The sequence below is a fragment of the Charadrius vociferus genome, unplaced genomic scaffold (genome assembly GCF_000708025.1).
Source record: "Charadrius vociferus isolate BGI_N301 unplaced genomic scaffold, ASM70802v2 scaffold163, whole genome shotgun sequence".
Classification (NCBI taxonomy): domain Eukaryota; kingdom Metazoa; phylum Chordata; class Aves; order Charadriiformes; family Charadriidae; genus Charadrius; species Charadrius vociferus.
The window spans coordinates 18,402,484-18,413,104 of record NW_009648332.1 but is presented as its reverse complement, the minus strand read 5'-3'; the positions used below and the strand labels follow the sequence as shown (position 1 = coordinate 18,413,104).

At 38.0% G+C, this 10,621-nt stretch overlaps 1 protein-coding gene across 1 annotated transcript in view; it reads left to right on the top strand.

Moving 5' to 3' along the window:
• The window catches only part of COL11A1 (collagen, type XI, alpha 1), a 160,814-nt gene that overhangs the window by 98,042 nt on the left and 52,151 nt on the right, over nt 1–10,621 (top strand). The window contains 5 exon segments of the mRNA XM_009884779.1: nt 2,807–2,860; nt 3,725–3,778; nt 8,736–8,789; nt 9,698–9,805; nt 10,595–10,619. Of these exon segments, the coding sequence (XP_009883081.1) occupies nt 2,807–2,860; nt 3,725–3,778; nt 8,736–8,789; nt 9,698–9,805; nt 10,595–10,619 (295 nt within the window).

Here is a 10,621-nt window from a genome sequence, read left to right as displayed (position 1 = left end):
TAAGTGGGAAGTTTGGGTGAAACAGGAATGATGTGGCAAATAAGAGAGAGACACAGGGCCAGAAAGCTGGGATTCAAGAGAGGAATGAGTTAACTAGGATGCTGAATGTGGAGAACTAGGCATAGTCCAAGAAAGGGAGGAGGAACATCAGAGGTAGACTACCGTGAGGTGAATAGCAGAGCCTCGTGAAGGAGGAGTTTGTTGACAGCTCCAAGAGGTTATGAGTAAGAGAAGCTGTGGGGTGACTGAAAACGATGAGCAGATCAATCCAAGATGAAGGCAACCCCAGAGAGAAACTGATTATAGCAAAGAGATGAAGAATCGCAGAGCACCACATCTCATATCACTTGTGTAATATAAGTGTGAGGTATCTATTTCCTTCCCAATAGGGGTGAATTTCAGCCAAAAAATAAAACTGTCATTTCTACTCCGCTGAGACTATTTCAGGTACCAGTCATGTAAACATTAAATAATCTGTCCTGTGTAACTACTGTTAAAATGAAATTTAATGACAAAAACGAAAATGTAATTTTGATGACATGCTGTTAGCATTCTAGTGCTTTTTCTCACATAATCCATCAATCCAGTGGCTTGAAATCTGTGAATAAAAAGAACGCAAATTTTCTTTCCTTAAAAAGCCTCAAGATCAAAGTACAGTGGGAATTTATGAGAAAGATGGTGCAACTAACAGTAAAACTTTGAGTTCATAGAATCATAGAATGGTAAGAGTTAAAAGGGACCTTAAAGATCATCTAGTTCCAACCCCACTGCCATGGGCAGGAACACCTTCCACTAGACCAGGTTGCTCAAAGCCCCATCTGACCCGGCCTTGAACACTTCCAGGGGTGGGGCATCCACAAGTTCCCTAGGCAACTTGTTCTAGTGTCTCACCACCCTAAGAGTAAAGAATTTCTTCCAAATAGCTAATCTAAATCTACCCTCTTTCAGTTTAAAACTGTTACCCCTCATCCTATTGCTACATTCCCCGATAAAGAGTCCCTCCCCATCTTTCCTATAGGCTCCCTTTAAGTACTAAAAGGCTGCTATAAGGTCTTCCCGGAGCCTTGTCTTCTGCAGGCTGAACAACCCGAACTCTCTCAGCCTGTCTTCATAGGAGAGGTGCTCCAGCCCCCTGGAGTTGTGCCCTTATAACCCAATTCCTGAGAGGGACCAGTCGCTTTCATTTCTTTTGTTTAGTAGCTGAATCAATTTTAATTGTTTTCCTCTATAAAACTCCTTAATTTTTTTTGGAAACTTTATGCTTTATGTTATACCCAGAAGCAAATGAGGAAAGGTTATTTGTTTATAGAGACAGCAGAATGAAAAAAAAAAAAACAACAAAAAAAAACCCCACAAAACCACCAAACCCTCATATTTGAGCGTTATGGAGGTTTCAGAAACAACCTTACACCTGTTTTGGAAGAGAAAATAAAAATGATGGATGATGCAGGAGGATCACAAAGATTTCTTCCTTTACCTGGCACTTCTTAGTTGACTCAGATTTAGTATTACAGTATAATCAAGGTCTACCCTTGACTAAGATTCACATAAGGGCAAATTCTCCCAGGCTGGGCACAAGGGATCCTCTCCCACAGCTACGTTCACACACTGCTTTGCGTACTGCGGGAGGCAGCCATGCTCTGGAAGTGAGCCTGGGCTCTAATGAATGTGGCTTATGGAACTTAGAGTGCTTTAGCAGAAGAGCAAAACGGTAGCACAATTCGGGACATGTAGCCTTCTGCTTCAAGTCTTTTGCATCAAACTTCAAACCAACGTTTCTCACATAAGACAGCTGATGTCTTAGCAAAAGCAGACATCATATACCAAGTTGAATAGGATAAAGTTTGTGACTTTATGACTAGGGTACATGGCTCTGCTGTGGGACCACATAGAATAAATAAGGTTTTCCAGGTTGCTACTCTTTGACTTAGCACACTAAAAACTAAACAGGAAAAAATATTTTAATAAGCTGACATAGTCCCTTTAAGCATATTGGCAATAAATTTTAAAAGCTGGCCTCCATTTTGTCCGGTGACAACTTTAGAAACAGTCACATAAGCTAGTACTTTGTGTAAATATCTATGTGTATAGGTGTATGTGGACATACATGTATGTACACATGTATATGGATATACTCATACATATGCATACACAATGGACTAATTCACATGATCATCTTTAACTAAATTTGTAAAACTATGCTGCATGAAAATTTTCTCTCTCCATATATATGTGTATAACAACACTATATAAATAAAATGTTCATGCATCATGGGTTTTTTTCAGCTATCTCAACTACTTTTCATGATAGCAAGAATGTTGTATTTAGGCCCTGGTGACTCTGGAAGGCTTATTCTATTTGGAAGTTTGTACTATTGTACTGGTTTGAAGCATTGTCAGAGCGTAAGAACTGCCAAAGATGAATGTTGGACTCAAAAAGACCACCAGACTATTAATTAATTTCCATGTTTTATGCAACACAGAAAACACTGTTTTTTACTCACAGTTGATTCCTACTTTGTTATGCACAGTTTCAGGGGTCAGACGCAGTCATACTTAATATAAGCAGTTTTTCTTTTTTCTAACTACATTCCTACATCAGCAGTATCACTCTCAGGAAATCCCCTCCAGTGTCTATGCATGTCAATTTTTGCTGCCAATATTTATGACAGTGGAGCTGAGGCTTTATACGTGTATCCAGACATTATGTACAGAGTTCATATATTTTATAATTGAAGCAAACTTTTCAATGCAGTGTTATGGCAGCTAGAGTAAAACTTTACGTGTTTGGTTGCCTTTATGCTAGGGACCACAAGGACCTCAGGGACCTGTTGGATTCCCTGGACCAAAAGGACCTCCAGTAAGTATCTTTTTGGTTAAGTATCTGCAACTACAGGGATGTCATTTTTCATACAATGTTTCAGAAGTTAATATTTGAAGATTTATTTAAGGGACGGTTTATGTATAGGTTACAAATACGCTTATTGAGTTTTAAGGCTAAGACAAGAACTCACATATTGAAAATGATCATTGGTGCAGCTTATGACATTCAGCATAATATACTAAACTGCATATTTTCTTGTATGTTGATGCCGATGTCTAGATGACAGACTGAGTTTTGGCAAAATATTACTTTGCTGGTGTATATTTTCTTTTAACGATTCATTGAGGAAAAAAATGAAGGAGACATTCATTAGTAGCAGAAATGTATAGAAGTAATAGCACATTTGAGCTGGAGTCTGATCTAGTTATACTGGTCTTCTAGTGGGTTTCTGTGCATGTGGAGTAAGTACAAAAGCATTAAACCACCCATGATTTTTTTTACCCATGCATTTTTTATTTTGTTTCCAGTGCCAAAACCTGAAATTTTGTCAAATACTCCTGTAATGCTCAGTTTTATGTTAACTGAGTCATTAAGCGAAGAAAAATGGAAGGGAAGTATGGGGAGTTTCCATGATTTCTGAATTTACAGAAACCCATTTTGAACATGCATGCATTTGACAATCTAATAGTCACTCTCTAAGCAATTGCTAACACACATCAGACTGCACAAGAAGACGTATTATTAAAATCATAGCTAGCTGATACAGGAGCAGTTAAGCTGTACTGAAGACTAGTCTAGAAAAAACAAAGAGATAAGAGATTCTTACAGCTAATTGCATACTTTTTTCCATAATTAAGGGTGTCTAAGAAATGCTTTGATTTATGTATTTTACAATTTCAGGGGCCACCTGGAAAAGACGGCTTGCCTGGGCACCCAGGACAGCGGGGCGAGACTGTAAGTAAATGTACTCTACTGTGTTAGTGTTGTAAACCTCCCCAGAGACAACAGATAAAATGGAAAGAGCCTGGGACTGAGAGGTTATATAACTCTACTTTTCTTATGGTTGATAGGTTGGGCATGGGAAAGCTTTATTTTGTTTCCATGCTACAAGCGTGAGGTTATTCTGCGCTATGCCTGGTTAGTAACATCACAATGAGCTTAAATAGTCAATAGAAGTAAAGGAAATTAATACTCAGATCTCAATTTTAATAAAGATTTGTCAGGCAATTACTATATCATTCTTTTCTCACTGAATGCCATGTAACATAAATAATAACATAGCAAAAAGTCTTATTAAAGGTAAGCAGCTCGGAAACTCAAAAGACAACACCTTTGGAAAGTAGGATAGGGAATATTTCAACCTGTGAAAAAAATCTTAAATTTTGAAACTGTACCCTATGTAATTCCCCTAAGAATCACGAGTAAATTCTGGCAGCAAAATGAAAAAATTAACATGTAACAGGTTTAATGGAATTATTTTAAAAAAACTCTCTACTTCTGTAGTGCCAAAACCTTATTCATATCCCACTGAAAAAATAAAGAAAATTCTTACTTGGATTTTTCAGAGCTAGAGATAGCCATAAATGAATTTAGAGAGAAATTTTCTCAGCATGTAGAATGTGGTTTGGTTTCCAACGTCACTGGAAATCTGTTAGTGACTGCTGAGTCACTTCCACTGATGGAAGGGGGACCACAGAGCTTGGAGTAACACATCATTCTGAAAAACGGTATTTTCTTCTGCTAGTACTGTGGCGTTGTAATGCTCTGCAATGATAATGGCTTTTTTGTGTGAGAAACATTATTGACTACATCTTTGTTGCTGAAAAGACTAGTCTTGTGTACTGTAAGAATGAATTTAAATCATTGTTTAGAATGCAGGATGCTCAAAATTGTTCTTTAGTCTGATAAGAAAAAGCACAGCTACTATTTTCCCTTTAATCTTATTTACTTGAACATGAGTCAGTAATGTGCCATTACGGCAAAGAATGCTAATAGTATCCTGGGCTACAGCAGGGTGATCATTCTCTTCTGTTCAGCCCTGCTGACGCCAGGAGCATCGTGTCCATCTCTGGGCTCCTCAGTCCAAGAGAGAGCGAGCTACTGGAGAGAGGTCAGCACAGGGCCGCTAAGATGATTAAGGGACTGGAGCATCTCTCCTGTGACTGAAGACGGATAGAGCTGGGACTGTTTAGCCTAGAGAAGAGAAGGGCCGGTTCAAATCTTATCAAAGTATATAAATACCTGAAGGGAGGATGTAAAGAAGATGGAGGCAGGCTCCTTTCAGTGGTGCCCAGTGACAGGACAAGAGGCAATGGCCATAAACTGAAACAAAGGAGGTTCCATCTGAACACCAGGAAACACTTTTCCACTGTAAGGGTGACTGAGCATTGAAACAGATGATCCAGAAAGGTTGCAGGGTCTCCATCCTTGGAGATATTCAGAAGCCATCTGGACATATTCCTGGGCAACCGGCTCTCAGTGTCCCTGCTTGAGCAGGGAAGTGGAACCAAATGACCTCTAGAAGTCCCTTCCAACCCCAGCCATTCTATGATTCCATGATTCCTTGATTTCACTCATGACTAGAAATGAAAGACGCAAAGTACAATGAAACTATGGACTCTGGTACTGTGTGATATTTGGACCAGGTTCCTCTGGGTTCAATCAATAGTATGGTTCTCTAATTTTTTATTTCCTTTGGGTTTAGTAGACTTAGATTGATATAAAACGTGAGTGACAGGAGAAAATGCAGCTTTTCATTGGCATTGTTTTCTGCCCTGTGTATATATGTGTATTGGGGCCAGAATTATTTTAAAAATATTTTTCCCCCATGGGTTCTCATGTATATGTTTTTGTAGAAGAACAGAATTTTTTAAAAACAAAAAGTAGACTTCTTGACTTTTTTTTAATGAACATTTCCATTTCAGATTTTTTAAAAATGTATAAATCAGAAAACTTTCATTACACTCACTGGTAAATCAGGGTCTTAAGAATTCTGTTTCTTATTTAAGCGTATATCTCATTAAAGCTCAGTGGTGCATGTGGGCATTATAGCAATTAGGGAATAAGGCTAAGAGACATAATCAAGCTTAAAAAATTAAAGAGCCAGATTCCCAGATTGCGCTCTGCAGCTTGCTTATGGAATAATAAGCATATGTTGATAGCAACTGGGTAAGTTTTAGTGGAGAAAAGGCTACAGCCTCTTCCCCCAGTAAGCCATATGCACTTTGAAAAACTGCCATTGTTTGTTGAAATTTTAGACATAGGAACAGTAATATGATAAATAATTTGAAATATAAGTGTAGGAATAAACTAGATAATGAAAACCAATATTAAGCTAATTTGTCCTTAGAAGTGATTATAAATTTCAGTGATATCAGTCTCAGACTGGCAGGAGGCATCAGCTGCAGCGATTATTAGATTGTCTGGTGTTATGCAAGAATTTAGTGTTTCATGCCTGTGAAAGGATAAAAGAGAAATATACCAGTTGTTTCATCTATTATAATTAATCAAGGAGCTCCTTCTTCCTACAAAAACCTCAGGTTTATTAAATTGTCTTTCACAGAAAATAGGAAAAAAAAAGGAGGCTAATTAGGCACTTACAAACACATGCATGACACGTTAGTGTAAATTTTTTAATACTAAATATTTTAGATGAATTCACGGGATGTTCAGGTTATCTTGAGTATTTGCTGCTGAAATCTCCTTTGATTATTACTTCTTTTACAAATCTGAACCTGTAGGAATAGATAAGCTGGTGACATAAGAGAGAAAGCAGAGTAGTGAAACCATCATTAGCATCAAGAATCATTGAATATACTGCAAAGTATCAGTGCATTCTGCAAACCTGGGAATAGCAGATCTTCTTAAGGTACTTTCAGGAAATGGGTAATACCCAACATTCCTTCGTATTTCCTTACAATAGGCTTCAGAAGAAGCTTTGACTGTGCAAATGAAGGGACACATGAATGATTCCATCTATAGCAATTCTGTTTTTCAGTCATTAGAGCAAAGGGGGACTTCTGTATTTGTTTTTAATCTGGATCATTTCAGAAGTCTGAGAGAGTGCCTGAACAGTTATGGGCCAAACTGAACCATGATAATGTCTGGCTGGCAGCAACAAGAGAATCAGATTGAGGAAGGCAAAACAAGCTCAAACCGGATCTGATGGAATGGGGCAACTGTCAGTGAGACTGTGCCCAGAGGAATGCTGAGCAGGGCCCACCATTTATAAGAAATACAGGCCAGATGACACCTTTGTTTTTATATAGGTGAGCACAGTAGGAGGCAGGTATAGGCTGTTAGGGGATACTGTGTGTAATCCTAGATATGGTACAGCAGTGAATGCACTCTCCTAACTTTATGCAGCAACACACTTCCAATATTTGAAAGAAATAATTTAGTACATTTCGAAGATACCTTAAACGGCGCTACTATAAACTGAGGTTGTCATTCAGCTTATGGACTAATTTTCCATGGAAGTCTGGGGCTATGTTCTGGTTCGAGGTAAAACAGAACCGATTTTCTTTTCAGTAATTTTACTTTTCAGTTAAGCCTCGTCTAACTCTCTGATATCAATGGCATATTCTTCAGACAGTGTCTCCTACCAGAGTGATGAGGCCTGATGTTTATAGTTAATACCAAGGAATGGTACGCAGAGAGGCTCTTGCTTATACTTACTGATGTAACACCCAAGGGCAGCTAACTTTGTTGTGTGCCACATTGGACAGTCGGAAGCAGAAGAACGTAGAGGGGTTGCACCTGCAGGGAGGAGTAGGCAGGACAGGTGGTCCAAAACTGACCAACAGAGTATTTCATCCCATCTGTATCATCATGCTCAGTATAAAGCTGAGGGATCAAAGGAGTCTGCCTCTTTTCTTCAATGGCTGGCGTCAGAGGAGGACTCTGTTCATCTGCCTTTGATCCCAATCTGTGCATTCCTAAATCCTGTTCCTGACGTCAGTTTCCATCCACCACTGAGTCTATTCTGAGACTTTCCCAGTGCCTGCCGATGGCATGATCGTCACCCTGGGAGCTCAATATTGGTTTGGCATACATTGCATATATTTAATTATTTTCTTTTTTGATACTATTATCTTTTCTTTTTACTATTAACATTTCATTAAATTAGTTTCAGTTTTCTTTTCCACCCTTAAGTAGCTCTCTTATTTTCTCTCCCTTCTCTTCTGGGAAGAGAGAGAGAGGTAGGTTAAAGTGAGCATCTGTCATTCATTTATTGGCCAGCCCAGCCCAAACCACAACAGGCTACTGATTAGAAAATGAAAATTCTGTCAAATTTGCCAGTGTTTTGAAAACCTGTCACAAAAAAAAAATTCTTTTCTAGTCTCTGCTTCCCACTTTTGTCATCATATCAATTTCTCATTAACTTCATTTGTTTGGTGGCACTCATGCTGCCTTTTTCACCATCTCTATATAACTTTCATCTTCCCTGGATCTCTATTTCTTTTCATTTGCTTTCTGTCTAACCTCCTCTTTATCTTTAATGTCCCTCCAACTTAATCCACTATCCGTGTCTTCTCTTTCTTTAAAGAGCGTTCTGTGTCTGGCTTTATGATTTGTAATGCACATATGTAAAAAATGTATTTTCAGCTATCTTTTAGCTGCATCACTTACGCATACAGACTCACCTAATCAAGTTCACCTAGAGAGATCTGTAAAATTGACTGGAATTTTTACTGCTGTACCACCTCAGAGAGATTGGAACTGATAGAGATAAGATTAATCAGTATTTCACTTGTAAGTATACACAGGAAAAAAGAATTTCTCATTTTTATTTCCTGAGGAGAAGGAATGTGTGACATGGAATTTCTCTTTCTCCTCTTCAGCACAGATATGAATTACACTCTTCTACATCTTGTCTTCAGTAACATAGTACTCTATGATTATTTCACAGGGTTTTCAAGGAAAAACCGGTCCTCCTGGTCCTGGTGGTGTTGTTGGCCCTCAGGTACATCCTTTAATTTCATAGTTAACTTCATAAGACAAATATTTAATGGTTATATTATGGCTAAGGCAGTTGCTTGTGTTGTATTAAAAGGACCATATTGATGGTTATATTAACTTTTGTAACAAATTATGCATAAAAGTTTTAGAAAGGTGTACTTAGTAATCATTAGTGATTCCACAAAATATGCAAATATTGGCGGTACGTTTCCACTACCTTTTTTGTGTGTTTTCTTCATGTGATTATGAAGTTGGTGGTTTGCAGAAGTCAAGAAGGCAGAGTTCTCTACCATGAAATAGCTTAGAAAAAGCTATGGAACATGTGACTCCCTTGTCAGGGGCCAAATTTCTGTCACTTTTAGATTGTGGAGAGATTCACTATCAAAATTTCAGTTCATCTAACCTTACTTATTTGCAACAAAATCAAGCATGTGGATTTCATCAGCTTTTTTAGGTAATACCCTCAGTGAAACTTTTCTGCTAGTGCATCTTTCAACTCTCCTACTTTCCAATTCATGTTATTCAGAAAAATAACAGAACAGACAGCGTTTGAAGACATGCATAGTACATGGATTTCCCTCCCATGTCCTTTTTGTAACCTCCTCCCATATGTGGGTATGCACTGCGTTTTAAAGCTTCATTGCTTAAGAAGCAAGGTCAGGATTCCACTCTTTGGAAGCTGTACAGACGTGTCTGCAAGCAGAATGCAATGCAAGATTTATTTTATAGGACAAAGATATTTTGTAAGTCAGCTTTGCCTGAAGGGAAGGTGAGGAATGCATGCTTCACCAGTGGTCATATTGTTTTGTAACAGATACTCACAACAGCTGAATATTAAGAATCTGCTCCTCCCCATCACCCCCCAAGACATTAAATACCTTGAGATGACTGAAATTTTTCTTTTGTGCTTAGGGTCCTACTGGTGAGACTGGCCCAATTGGTGAAAGAGGTCATCCAGGTCCTCCTGGCCCACCAGGTGAACAAGGCCTCCCAGGTGCTGCAGGAAAAGAAGGTGCTAAGGTATGATGTGGCTTTGAGGAACAAATTGGAAGGGACAGATAAATTGCTGACAGTCGCACATTTCAAATCATGCAGAACATGCATAATAAAATTAGAATGTACAATATAAAATCACTATTAGCATGTTTCACCCAGACAGATTTTTAAGATTGGAAGATTCCAGTTTTAGACGTATGTCTGCCTCCATTGAAATAATGCAAAATCTCTTGAGCCAATAATTAGTATTTTTGTAATGAAAAATAAAAAAAACGGTTTACACATACCACACATTCATTATGAAAATATGTAGTAATGACATGATCACACCAAGGTGGAACACTGTGCATTGGTATTTAAAGTAAGATGTGTAGTACTTGCTACAGGGCAGCATTTCAGTGACCAGATTTAGCTCTTTGCTTACTTTTTGGCCACCCCTGGGGCACAAGAAAAATATTGCTTATCTAGTAATTCTAGTAATGTCTAGTAATCTGTAATTCTATTCAATATTCCATTTTAAATAGGCATTGTAAATTTTTAATGCCTTTATCTTTAAACATACTTTTATGGCTTGCTGTCTTTTTCACTAATTATATCCTATAACTAATACTGTATTTTGTCAAAGCCTATTATAAATTTAAGCATGTTGATAGACGATTGTACTAAAAATCTTAAAAGAACGAGTGAGTGAATAGGTGGGGGCATAATCTTTTTTTGTCATTACTGTAACTAGGATCTAGTATTTAATTTTCATCACTCATTTAATGAATAACACCAGCATTTTTTTTAATCAAAATGTAATATGTTTCTAAGGGTGACCCAGGCCCTCAAGGCATTCCT